The sequence below is a fragment of the Nycticebus coucang genome, chromosome 14, assembly GCF_027406575.1.
Source record: "Nycticebus coucang isolate mNycCou1 chromosome 14, mNycCou1.pri, whole genome shotgun sequence".
In the NCBI taxonomy this organism is placed as follows: Eukaryota; Metazoa; Chordata; class Mammalia; order Primates; family Lorisidae; genus Nycticebus; species Nycticebus coucang.
The window spans coordinates 95,204,848-95,218,300 of record NC_069793.1 but is presented as its reverse complement, the minus strand read 5'-3'; the positions used below and the strand labels follow the sequence as shown (position 1 = coordinate 95,218,300).

Here is a 13,453-nt window from a genome sequence, read left to right as displayed (position 1 = left end):
GACTTATCCAAGGTCTCTCTAATAAGTGAGGGAGGCAGAATTCAAACCCAGGTGGTTCCCATTGCCAAAGACTACGTGATATTTAATACTATACAATATTGCCCTCCAAAGAAATTATACTCATGCAGAAGATGACCTTCATTTTATTTTGCTAAATGCAACCAATGTGTAAATTACACCAATGTTGAAAAGAGCAACGATAATGCACACAGGCCTATGTTTTGCATTTAGGCCCAATGATTCATGCCGAGGTGGGTGACTCAATCCTGATTATATTTAAGAACAAAGCCACGCGGCCCTACTCCATCTCAGCCCAAGGTGTAGAGGAGATGGATGTTGGAAAGAAGTACCAAGTGCCCACCACAAATCCAGGTAAGTCATTCCAGAGGTCTGCTCCACCCCGGTGAGGACCCCAGATTCAACTCTGTTCTTATCTCTGAGGAGTCATGAAGAGCTCCTCCTAATGTCACTGTGTGTTAGCTGTCACCTAGCTCTGGTCTGAGATCATCTCATTCATCCAGTGACCACGTGTTTATGGAATTTTTAGGGCTTTGTTAGGGACCTCAAAGAATGGTAAGAAATAATAATGGCTGGGCGGTGCCTGTGGCTCAGTGAGTAGGGCGCCAGCCCCATATACCGAGGGTGGTGGATTTGAACCCAGCCCCAGCCAAACTGCAACAAAAAAATAGCCGGGCATTATGGTGGGCACCTGTAGTCCCAGATACTTGGAGGCTGAGGCAAGAGAATCACCTAAGCCCAAGAGCTGGAGGCTACTGTGAGCTGTGATGTCATGGCACTCTACCGAGAATGACAAAGTGAGACTCCCTCTAAAAAAAAAAAAAAGAGAGAAAGAAATAATAATGGCTAACACATATAGAGTGTTGACCTTACACCAGCTACTATGTTTTATATTTTAAAAAAGAAAAGAAATTTAAAAACCCATTGTTGCGTGACCAGAGATGTGAACGAGCAGCAGCTTTGCTGTGGGTGTAAACTCCTCCTGTAATTATTAAGTCAAGAAACAGACTACACGCCCTTAGATGAGATGAAATAGTATGTAGCAAAAAACTTTATTCCAAGTTTTAGTTTTATACTCTTCCAGGCACATATTCACTTAATCTATTATCTGTTAGTCTCATCATTATCTTCTTTTACCTATTTGAAATTTAACATGAAAGGAAATTTAACTTGAAAGGAAATATTTTGTTATCATATCAATACAATCACTTTGTAGTAAACCTCTTCTTCTAAACATTGACTAATTTCCGAACAGGGCACAAAGACGAAAGTAGCCACAGGGGAACAGAGTTAATAGAAGAATGTCTTCAAGCATTCACTCAGTTTACTCAGTATGAAGTAACGTCTGTGACCTTCCTTCAGGGCAGAGCACCTATAGACCTCTGACAATATGTTGTTAACTTATGTCAACCCTCTGGCCCGTATCTCTGAGGAAGGGCGGCATGCCCTTGGATCTCAGGCTTCACGGGGTGTACAGCTTCAGAGAAAAGGCCTAAGGAATTTACAACTCCAAAAAAGCCTAACTCTGTGAGTAACCCAGGGGGGGTCCAGGTCTCTATAAGCCTCTGGAAGAAAAGCAAGTCATTTTAAACTCACACTGAATTCACTTTGTGTGCTTGATGTAGGATAAGTTTATTTCTAAATATTATCCTACACCCATTTATCTTTACAACACCTTGGTTAGGTAGACACAAACGTATTTCATCAAATCTGACACTACTGGTTATAATATCTAGTATTATCGTGTGTCCCTGAGAAAAGAAAAACATGCTGTCAATTAAACCTTATGCTCTGGATTGGACAATCTGTTCTGACTTCAGAATGTGGAGAGTTTGCATCCTATAATCAATGAAATATAGTGGTGTTGTGTCCATCTAACAAATGACTAACCCATAGAGGGGTAAAGAACTTGACCAGGTCTTGTGCTAGTAATGGTAGAACCCCAGACTATCTGACTACAGAGCCTGAGCTCTTAACCACATATTACTCTCAAGATGATAAAATGAGTTTTTTTTGGGGGGGTGGGGGGATGTGGGGAGTCAAAATTAGTTATTTCAGTAGTAATACAGATTTTACATGAACATTCTAAGTGGTGAAGATTTCAGGACTATTACTGGGAGTGTTTATAAAAGTTTTACAGAAGGAAAACCCATGAAGACCATACGATTAGGAATAACAAGGGGTAGGAAAAATTAGGGGAAGCTTCAGAAAGGAGATAGAATTCTAGTTGGAGGTGGGGGTGTGTGTTTTAAATTAATAAATTTTGTTTTTTACAACAGTTTTAGACCACAGCAAAATTGAACAGAAGGTTCAGAGATTTCCCCCTTATCAACGTCCCCTACCAGAGTGGTACACATGTTACGATTGACAAACCCACATTGTTCAGTCTTCTTGGAGGATTATTATCGATAATTCTCCCGCTCTGACATCTGCTGTGTTTGAAGTTAATCCTGGGTATAGGCATGTGTTCCATAATAATATTTCAGTCAACTGCTGCATGACAATGTTTCTGTCAACGGTGGACTGGTGTACAGCAGTGATCCCATCAAGTTACTTTATTTTTTTATTTTTTATTTTTTTGTAGAGACAGAGTCTCACTTTATGGCCCTCGGTAGAGTGCTGTGGCCTCACACAGCTCACAGCAACCTCCAACTCCTGGGCTTAAGCGATTCTCTTGCCTCAGCCTCCCGAGTAGCTGGGACTACAGGCGCCCGCCACAACGCCCAGCTATTTTTTGGTTGCAGTTTGGCCGGGGCCGGGTTTGAACCCGCCACCCTCGGCATATGGGGCCGGCGCCCTACCGACTGAGCCACAGGCACCGCCCCAAGTTACTTTATTTCTGCTTCTATGTTTAGATATGTTTACGTTCTAAAATGCTTACCATTGTGTTACAATCGCCTGCCATGTTTGGTGGGGTAAGGTGCTGCACAGGGCTGTGGCCTGGGAGCAGAAGGCTCTAGCTCTTCCTAGTGTGGTTAATTCCAACATTCTTACCACGTCTGACTCTGGTTCTGCTGTGTGTTCAGTTTCTTTGAACGGTTTTTTCCCCCCATTCAGTATACTTTGTAATTTTTTGGCTGAAAAGTGGACATTAGGTACCGACTCCATCACTATCATGCTGTTAGTGATGGAGGAGTAAGGTATGTGGGGGAAGTGAGTGTTCTCTGCGAATCGGGATTCGTCTTTGGGTGAAAACATTCTGCTGGCCTGTGAACCTCACCAGTTCCTCTTCACTTCCCCCACCCTAAGTGGGACAAGAGGGCTGGAGGGCGCTGGCGTTGTGTATTTCCCTCTAGGTAGTGAAACTCCAGCAGCTAATCTTTGGTAAAGTAGTTTCTCCTGAAACTTTTTTTTGAGACAGAGTGTTATTGTTTGGGCCTGGTTAGAGGGTCCTGGTGTCAGCCTAGCTCACAGTAACCTCAAATTCCTGGGTTCAGGTGATCCTCCTGCCTTAGCCTCCTGAGTAGCTGGGCCTATAGACACCTGCCACAATGCCCACCAGGCTAGTTTTTCTATTTTTAGTAGAGAGGGGGAGTCTCTCTTGATCAGGCTCATCTCAAACTCCTGAGCTCAAGCCATCCTCCTGCCTTCGCCTGTCAGAGTGGTGGGGTTGTAAGCATGAGCCACCGCGCCCGGCCTCTCCTGAGACTTCCAGGGAGACCTTGTTCAGGGGAACATCATGCTCTGGTGTGTTTTAAAATGGTTTTTGTTCTCCTTCTCCTGGCAGGAATTTTTTTTTTTTTAATTTACCATATTTTAGACCTGGAAGGGCTCTTGGAGGTAAAATTCACTTATGTGTGTGTGGGGGGCCCTATGGCTAGGTTCCCCGGGAGTTTTTAACTCTCAAAAGTATCTACACTGAGACCTCAGCAGTTTATCCATTGCAATTCAGGTTTCCTTACCCCAGCCCTGGTTCCCATGGAGGTTTCTGATCGTGTTCCTCTTCCAGTAAGTTGTGGTTCTCTATAGCCACCTGTCTGTCTCTCCAGTTTGGGGGTCAGCAGTCTTCCCTGTGAACTTACTTCTCTAATAGATCTAAGAAGGGATGTGGATTTTTATTTCACTTTTCACTGTTGTTAAGGTGGAGTGGCAATTTCTAAACGCTTCACATGCTGGGCCAGAAAGCAGAAGTCTTCCTGTGTGTGTGTTTTCTCTAACCACTAGACCACCAGGGATCTAGTTAGATTTTGAAAGATACATTGAAGGAAGAACTACAATTAGGCTTCCGATAAGACTTACACAGTTGAAGCGTGGCGATAATAAACGTCAAGATCTGCTGTGACCTACAGTTACAAACTTGATAGCAACCATGGATACAATTAGAGGGTAGTTATATTCCATCTCACCATTTATGTAAAATAACATTGTACTATTTAATACTATAGTAATTACAATAAGGGTCATATACACTTAAAACAGTAAAAATATATAAAAAGAAGAAAGAAAAAGAATCTAGTGCATTGCTAGAAAAAGTTAGCAAGGTACCTGTACAAAGGTGAAGTCAGGGACAGGAAAACTTTCCCTGGACTCTGTTTCAACTCCCTCACTGCCTGAAGCCCAGGGTAAGAAGCTTGTGCTGCTTCAAGAGACTTCTCGTGGATATCCTGCCTATCCATCTATAGGAAAATATGGAAATAAATTTGGGGGTATCTTTGCAGTAGAATACTATGCAGCCAATAAATGACATTTTAAAAGATTTTAATGACACAGAAAAGACTTACGGTATCATATGGAGCAAACTACAAATATAGGAAAAAGGCCGGAAGTGAAATAAGTCAAAATATTAATACCAGTTATATCTTTGCGGTGGTATCTTAAATTGTGGTTAGGATGATGCTCTTTTCCCCTTCACATTTTTTGTACTTTCTACATTTTCTACAGTGGAGGTGTCTGGCTTTTATGAGGAAGGAAAGGATTTTAAATAGGTCAAAAAAGCCATTGAATAAACTTATTCCTTTTTGATGGCTGAAAAGCAATTCCAGAGGGAAGAAGAAGGGTGCCACTCGGGCAGCACTGGGGGTTCTGGCAGGGCTGTGGCCAGCTGGGTGAGCCTTGGGGCTGCTGTGCCCTGAACATGAGGACCTGCAAGGTGCCCAGCCCCTCTGCACTGACTGGCCTGCTGAGAGCTCTTGAGGTGAAGGTCATGGGGGGATAAGGTGGGGAGGAGAATGGACTAGACGGTGGCAAAGAAGCATTTTCTTTCTGAACTCAAAGGAAGAGATTCTTCACAAGGCTTTCTGACAAGGCTGAAAGGTTTGGGACAGCCCAGAGATTGGGGGAGGAGAAACCGGAAATTACCTTTATGCATGAAACCCAAGCCAGGTGCAGGAGAAAGGCTATCCAGGCGTGTGTGAGAAAAGGAGCACCAATTAGCACCTTAGGAAATTTCTCCAACAAACATTTAGGGAGCATCTTCTTCACTTCGTTGCTATACTTGCTGGGGGGAGAACAATGGATTGTTCTAACTTTAACGACACCAGCCTGGGGCTAATTTGCATTTAGAAGCTAAATAACCGTTGCTGTTTATCTTGTCATCAACAAGGCATATGATCTTTAAAGAAACTTAATGGAAACTAGAGCTGAAGTTGTGTAGCTACCCACTGATGTATTAGCTGAGATGCAGCCATGTTGTGTGCGGGCACGGCTTTTGTTTTGCTTTGTGGATCATGTATTCAGCCATCGGTTTGTTGTTCTGATGTTGGGGGGGTGAGACACAAATAGTTCGAAAAGAGATGATGATTAAAGTGTGGTTTTTACTTGGGACTGTTACGGTCTGACTATCTTGCCAATTCCTGTGAATATATTGATGCATCCTGCGTGCAAGGCCCTCGGTCAACCACAGGGATGCCACAGACATGGTGCCTGCCCTTAGGAGCTCATATCTTTGTTATTACAGTAGTTCCCCCTTATCTGTGGTTTTGCTTTCTGTGGTTTCTGTTATGGCTATCAACTTTGGTTTGAAAATATTAAGATATCCTGAGAAAGAGAGAAAAAGCATATTTGCATAACTTTTATTGTGGTATATTGTTATTGATACAATTGTTCTATTTTATTATTAGTTGTTGTTCATCTCTTGCTGTGCCTAACTTATAAGTTGAACTTTATTATAGGGATGCGTATCTGTGTGTCTGTATATATATATATATATATATATATATATGTCATTGTCTGTATAGGTTTCAGTACTATCTGGGGGTCTTTGGTCCCCCAAAGCATCCACTGGGGGTCTTTGATCCCCCAAAGATAAGGAGGGACAACTATAGTAGACCTAGAAATTAATGCTTGTTGACTACTTCCAATGTGAGCCACTACCCCACGTATTTAATTCCATTATTTCATTTAATCCTCACAACAATTTGAAAACTCTGATGACTAACCCACTTTACAGGTAAAGAAACTCAAGATCAGTGACGGTGAGTAGCTTGCCAAATGCTGGATAAATCAGAAGTCCAGAATTGAGATTTGGAACTATGTCTTTCTGATTCTCTCCAGTTCTTACTGGATCTCACTTGCCCACCTGAGCAACTTCCAAAAATGCCCATATCCAAGTCCCAGACCCCAGATATTCTGATTTCACTGGTCTGGGGTGACGCTTGAGCAGCAAGAGCTTACAAAGCTCCCGGGCAATTCTATAAGAGCATAAGGCTGAGACCTTGAATCCACCACCTCTGGCATATGGGGCCAGCGCCCTACTGCTTTGAGCCATGGGTGCTGCTCCTAAGTCTCCATTTCTTGAATACTCACCAGCTGACCATGGAAAAAGGCAAACCAGAAGGAAGACTAGAGTCTAAAATGACGAATCTGCCGTTGCATTTTGAAACTATAGAAATCAGGGTGTGAATTGAATAGGGATATATCTAAGGAGTGGGTAATTCTCTCCAGAAATAAACATTAACACAAATATATAAAGACTTGCTTTTATGTCCTCAGGTACATCATCTGGAGCATAGATAACTCTAATATTAATAAATTCTTTCCATTTTGTTTTATTTATTTACAGGAGAAATAAAAACTTACAGATGGAATATCCCTCCAAGGTCTGGTCCAGGGACCTCTGATCCCAGTTGCATTCCCTGGGTTTACTATTCCACAGTTAACTTTGTGAAGGTGAGGTGGGAAGAGCAATCAAAAGGCTTAAGGAATATGGCCCCGTCAGCTGACCAGTCAGGTCATCACAACTCAGGGTGGTACACGGGAAGGGGTAGAATGATTTAGAACAGGGGCCTCCTATGATGCCTTACTGGCCAAATCCAGCCACACTCATTCATTTACATCGGCTATGGTTGTAACAAAGACGTATGGCCCATAAAGTCAAAAACATTTATCATCTGGTGCTTCATTAAATAAAAATTTTTTTGCTGACCCTTGATTTCAACCATTGAGGATAAAACAAACAAAATCCCAATGTTTTAACTACCAAATTAAGAGCTTTTAAGGTATATTAAAGCAAAAGACATTATGTCTGTAGGTAACAGAGAATAAACAGAGAGAGAATAACAAGAGAATAAAAGTCCCTTACATAGTAATTTATTCATAGCTTTGGATGTATGAAATCTATTCATTCTAACAGCATTACTTAGGGCTACTAGGTATCACTTAGGAAAACAAAACATACTCCAAACATAGTAACTGAAACTAGAAAACTATTTGAGTGATAAACAGTCTAAATTAGAAATAAATGGCAAAGATTCAATATTGAATCTGAGTCAGGTATAGGTATGTAAAACAACTATAATCATTAATTACATGTCATAGGCCAAAGTCCAAACTAAAGTCATATTTTATATAAAATGTAAGCATTACTCATTATAGAAAAACATGAGGAATTATCTTACCCTTCCTCTAAGATCTTAGAAGGCTTGTATTCACGTCCTGGGGTTGTAGAGGGCAGTATTGGAGTTCAGGAGATAGACATAGCAGGCTCTTCAAAAAATAAATGTCGGGCAGCACCTGTAGCTCAGTGAGTAGGGCACTGGCCCCATATACCAAAGGTGGGGCGTTCAAACCCAGCCCTGGCCAAACTGCAACAACAACAAAAAATAGCCAGGTGTTGTGGCGGGCACCTGTAATCCCAGCTACTCGGGAGGCTGAGGCAAGACAATCACCTAAGCCCAAGGATTTGGAGGTTGCTGTGAGCTGTGACAGCACAGCACTCTACCAAGGGTTAATAAGTGAAACTCTGTCTCAAAAATAAATACATAAATAAATGTACATATTGGAACTATGGTAACCCCTATTCGTTTGTGCATTTTTTATGCATCTCAATAAATATTTATTGAGCACTTAGGATGTACAAATGACCCTACAAATTTTGCAAGAGATACAAATACTCATGTCATGAAGAAACTTAAAACTTTTTAGGGAAAAATGTAATAATACACATCCACACTTACAGCTATAATATGTCTCTGAATCTGGTGAATGCTATAGGAGTGGTGGGCTAACCAGAGCCCTATAGGAAGCTTTAGAAAGTCAAGGAAGAAACAGCATTATGAGCAAAGCTGAAAATAGGGAAGTAAGGACATGTGTGAGTCATGTTAAAGTCCCATTTGTCTGTCATATAGGGTCCGAAAGGAAAGCAGAGGGGAATCTAAGAGAAGTTCATTGGGAGAGCAAAGGGAAGGGTTCACAGACTGGTCAAGAATTTTTACTTTATTCTATATGCCATGGAAGACCCCTTAAGACTTCTAGATATGGAAGTGGAGATTAATCTGGTGGTGATGTGGGAGATAGGCTGCGGTGGGGTGAATCAGAGCCAGAGAGGAACCACTTTCTAGGAGGGTAAAGTATTAAGATCCTACACTAGAATGGTGGGTGAATCAGAGCCAGAGAGGAACCACTTTCTAGGAGGGTAAAGTATTAAGGTCCTACACTAGAACGGTGGGTGAATCAGAGCCAGAGAGGAACCACTTTCTAGGAGGGTAAAGTATTAAGATCCTACACTAGAACGGTGGCAGGTGGGATGGAATATCACTAAATTGTTAATAGCTTTTTTTAATTCAGTTTATTTTTCTTTTAGGATACATACAGTGGTTTGATGGGTCCTCTGATTGTATGTCGAGAAGGAATATTGAATGAAAAGGGAAGAAGAAGTGATGTTGATTATGAATTTGCTCTCTTGTTTTTGGTATTTAATGAGAATGAATCCTGGTATCTGGATGACAACATTAAGAAGTATCTCAATAAAGATCCACAAAGTTTTAAGCCCTCTGATGATTTCGAGGAGAGCAACAGAATGCATGGTAAATCAGGGGTTTAAAGGAAGACCATTGTTGAAATAAGCTCAGAAAAATTCCTGTAACTGTAGAAGGCCACCTCCTCTGAGCCTTGCTCCCTCCCAGGGACACCTGGAGTGACGCTTTCCTTCAGAGGGAACCAGTTTAGCTATTTGTTGTCTGGCTACAATGTCATTGAGGGTTTGAACCAACTTTCAGAGTCACGTACCTCTGAATGCTGGGATCTCTAAACTGTGAGACTGTGATGTAATTCTTTAAACATAAGTCATCACTTATTGCTGTATTTCTGTAAGAATACACAATAACTTCTGTTTGGTCACATTTAAGAGCCTCGTTAATATTGTTTAGGCCAGTGGTTCTCAACCTTCCTAAGGCCGTGATGTATTTTCATTGTTAAAAAGGGGTCACGACCCACAGGTTGAGAACCGCTGGTCTAGGCAATGAAACACCATCATCAGATTTCTATTTTAATGCATCTATGTAATATTTAACTCTGTGTAATTTAAGATAAGTTTGTTTGTTTCAGCAGGAGTATTCAGATGCACACGTCCATACTATCTCTCAAGATGTACTTTTGACCAAAAGTACACAAAAGGATGGGCCTTGCCCAAAGTCACAAAACTGGCTGTTCTTATCGATTACAGTAGCCAGATTCCTGATTCAGTTACGGTTTCCCTTACCAACTCTGCTTCCCTCTACCAAGAGTCTTCTAGTATGGTTTTTGTTTTTCATGAGTGCAGCTGATTTTCCTGTGCTGGTATGCACGGCATAAAAAGTCAGCAGGCAGCGGAGGCGTGAGAGTCGCTCTCGTGTAAACTCAGTCGGCATTGGTCATTTTGGGGTCATGCAGCTCAGCCCCCCTGGGAAGCTCTCCTTTTTTTTTTGGAGATTCTGTCATAACTAGTTGATTAGGCTGAACTAGTTCGGATTAAACTAGTTCTAAGAAAGTCAAATATTAAGAAAATATCTTCTACTTCGTCAATTTTGATTTGTATAAACTTGCTTGTGTGTGCCTTAGAGTGCTCACTCATCTGTGAGATGCTACAGTGAGCCTGTAACCCCCTTTGTAAAGATAACATGCTGAATAAATAAGCAAACATTTTCACTAAGATATAGCTTTAGAAAATAAACTGCTATTTCTTCCTTCCTGGCTTTCTTTGTATAGGGATTGCTGAATAATCTGAGTTTTGAGTCTAGAATGGTGGGGACGTTGGTAAGTGTGAGTGAGATTGTTACATGTTTACCAAATAGATGAAAATATCAGTGACCTAGAGACCTTCTCAAGCCATTTTAAAAAAAGCAGAGTAAGGGTGGTACCTGTGGCTCAAAGGATTAGAGCGCTAGCCCCATATGCTGGAGGTGGCTGGCTCAAACCCGGCCCTGGCCAAAACCTGCAAAAAAAAAAAAAACAAAACAGAGTAAGTATCTTTTCACTAACCAAAGGCTATTTTCTTTTCATCTTCTTAGCTATTAATGGAAAGATTTTTGGGAATCTCCATGGCCTCATAATGAATGAAAATACAATGACCAACTGGTATTTGTTAGGGATAGGAAGTGAAGTGGACATTCACACCATTCATTACCATGCCGAGAGCTTTCTTTTCAAAGTAAGTGTATGCAAAATGCTTTAGGGAAGAATGTTTGAACTATAAGATTCAAGAGTAAGAGAGTTATTTGGTAATAATGCTTGTGAGAGGATGGTGTTTCATATTAGAGAATGGAACAGAATAATGTAATTATTCCCTTTGCCTGGCAGCTATTTCTTAAAATGTATGTGTACATTAATTGTGCTTGTAGAAAATTCTTCAGGCCTCACCTGAGTTCTTTTCAACAGTTTTATGGCCATAATCCTGACCACACTGGGTATTGTTAATATTGTATGTAAAAGTGCTTGGAGTATTTGTTTCTTTTCCTAATCCTTTCATTTTTCCATTTTTTTCCTGTTCCTTTCTGTCCTTTCCCCACCCACTCCCCCCCACCCCCCATGTGATTAGCTGATTAGCTAACAGAAGAGTCTACCCAAGAAAGGAGATACTTTGAACTCTGGCTTGAGCCTGCAAACTTTCTTTTTTTTTTTTTTTATTGTTGGGGATTCATTGAGGGTACAATAAGCCAGGTTACACTGGAGCCTGCAAACTTTATCTTGACTTTTGCCCTGGAGAGCTGGGTTGGACCATGTGTGACCTTCTGTTCTCTAGCTTCAAGCTGTACCATCTGGGTGGTGCTGGCTGTTCAACAGAATCACCTGGGAACTGTGTAAAAAAAAAAAAAATAGATTGCAAGGCCTCACCCTAGACCTGCTGAATTAGAATCTCCAGGGATAAGGTCCAAATAGTCAGTCATCTCAAGTTTCAGTGTCATCTAAACGAAAGTAGAATAAAAAAGAATAATCACGTCTAATCTGTGGGGAAAACTAGAATTGATCCTGTTCTTGTTAAACGGGAATAAACAGTAATGCTAAGAAAAGATCTAAGAGCCTTTCCCCTCAGTTTATTTTAACATTGGTTAGGATAACAATTATTAGCCTATGATGATTAGCGTTTTCACATTTTAAATGGCTATGCTGCTTTTCAGAATTTGGCTTTTTCGACACACGTTTAAAATTTATATGAAAAGTTATGCCATTTAGTAAGATACACAAAGTATAAAAAATTTCTATTTGTATAAATTTTAAAAATTAAGATATCATTTACACTGCATAAAATCACCCTATTTAGGGTACCGTTCTATTCTGATAAGCGCGTACAGTGGTGTAATCAACACCAACCAAAATACCGAACACTGCCATCATCCCCTAAAATTTCCCCATTGCACCCTCTCGGGTCAACGGTTTGCCCATGGTCCAACCGTTAACAACCACTGACCTATTGTCTGTCTCTGTGGTTTTGCCTTTCCTGAACATCATGTGGAAACCACACCTGGCTTGTTCCGTTGAGCATGGGCATTTGAGTTGCATCCATCAGTGTTGGTGGTTCCTTCTAGGTGACTGTTGAACAGAATTCCACTGTGTGGCTATAACGCAGTTTGTTCATCCATTCTCTTGTTGAGGAACACTTGGGTTGTTTTCAGGGTTGGTTATTACAGATAAAGCATTTGTGTACCTGTTTTTATGTGACCATAAGCTTTCATTTCCCATAAGAAAATAACCAGGAGTAGAATTGCCAAACCCTGTGGTAAACGTATGGTTAATTTTGTAAGAAACTGCCAAATTGTTTTCTAAAGAGGCAATACCACACCATTCTGCATCCCCCAAAGAAATACATGAGAACTCCATATGTTCCACATCCACATACCACAAAATTTAGTATTTTTAGTTTTTATTTCATTTTTTTCTTAGACATTATATTAAGTGTATAGTGGTATCTCATTGTTTTATTATTTGCATTTTCCTAATGGGAAATGATGCTGAGCATCTTTTCACATGTTTGTTTATTGCCATCTGTAAATCTTGGGTGAAGCATCCAAATTTTATGCCCACTTTTAAAAATTGGATTGTTTGGTTTTTACTATAGAGTTTGAGGGCTTTATATATTCTGAATACAAATCCTTTATTAGCCATGTGATTTGAAAACATTTATGACTCACCTTTTCACTGTCTTAACATTGTCTTTCAAATAGCAGAAGCTCTTAATTTTTGATGAGGCCCAATTTTTTTTTTCTTTTACGGATCTTGCTTTAAGTATCATATACAAGAAATTTTTGCCTAACACAAGGTCACAAAAGATTTCTTCTTTGTTTTCTTTTAGAAGTTTTATACTTTTAAGTTTTATAATTAGGCTTCTGATCAATTTTAAGTTAATTTTCTTTCTTTTTTTTTTTTTTGAGACAGAGTCTCACTATGTCATCCTCAGTAGAGTGCCGTGATATCACAGCTCACCGGAACCTCAAACTCTTGGGCTCAAGAGATTCTTTTGCCTCAGCTTCCCAAGTAGATGGGACTATAGGCACCTGCCACAATGCCCGGCAATTTTTTGGTTATAGTTGTCATTGTTTTGGCATGTCTGGGCTGGATTTGAACCTGCCAGCTCTGGTGTATGTGGCCGGCACCCTAGCTGCTGAGCTACAGGTGCTGAGCTTTAAGTTAATTTTCTATAGTTTGAGGTATGGATTGAGGTTCATTTTGTTTTGTTTGACATATGGATGTCCAAATGTTCCATTACTGCTCATTAAAAAAATTATCTTTTCTCTTATTGAACTGC

The 13,453-nt window shown here is 40.5% G+C and overlaps 1 protein-coding gene across 1 annotated transcript in view; it reads left to right on the top strand.

Moving 5' to 3' along the window:
• Positions 1-13,453, top strand: part of HEPHL1 (hephaestin like 1) — an 89,874-nt gene that overhangs the window by 70,790 nt on the left and 5,631 nt on the right. The window contains exons 14-17 of the mRNA XM_053561967.1: positions 232-372; positions 7,019-7,125; positions 9,038-9,260; positions 10,722-10,861. Coding sequence (XP_053417942.1) covers positions 232-372; positions 7,019-7,125; positions 9,038-9,260; positions 10,722-10,861 — 611 coding nt within the window. The remainder of the gene's footprint in view (positions 1-231; positions 373-7,018; positions 7,126-9,037; positions 9,261-10,721; positions 10,862-13,453) is intronic.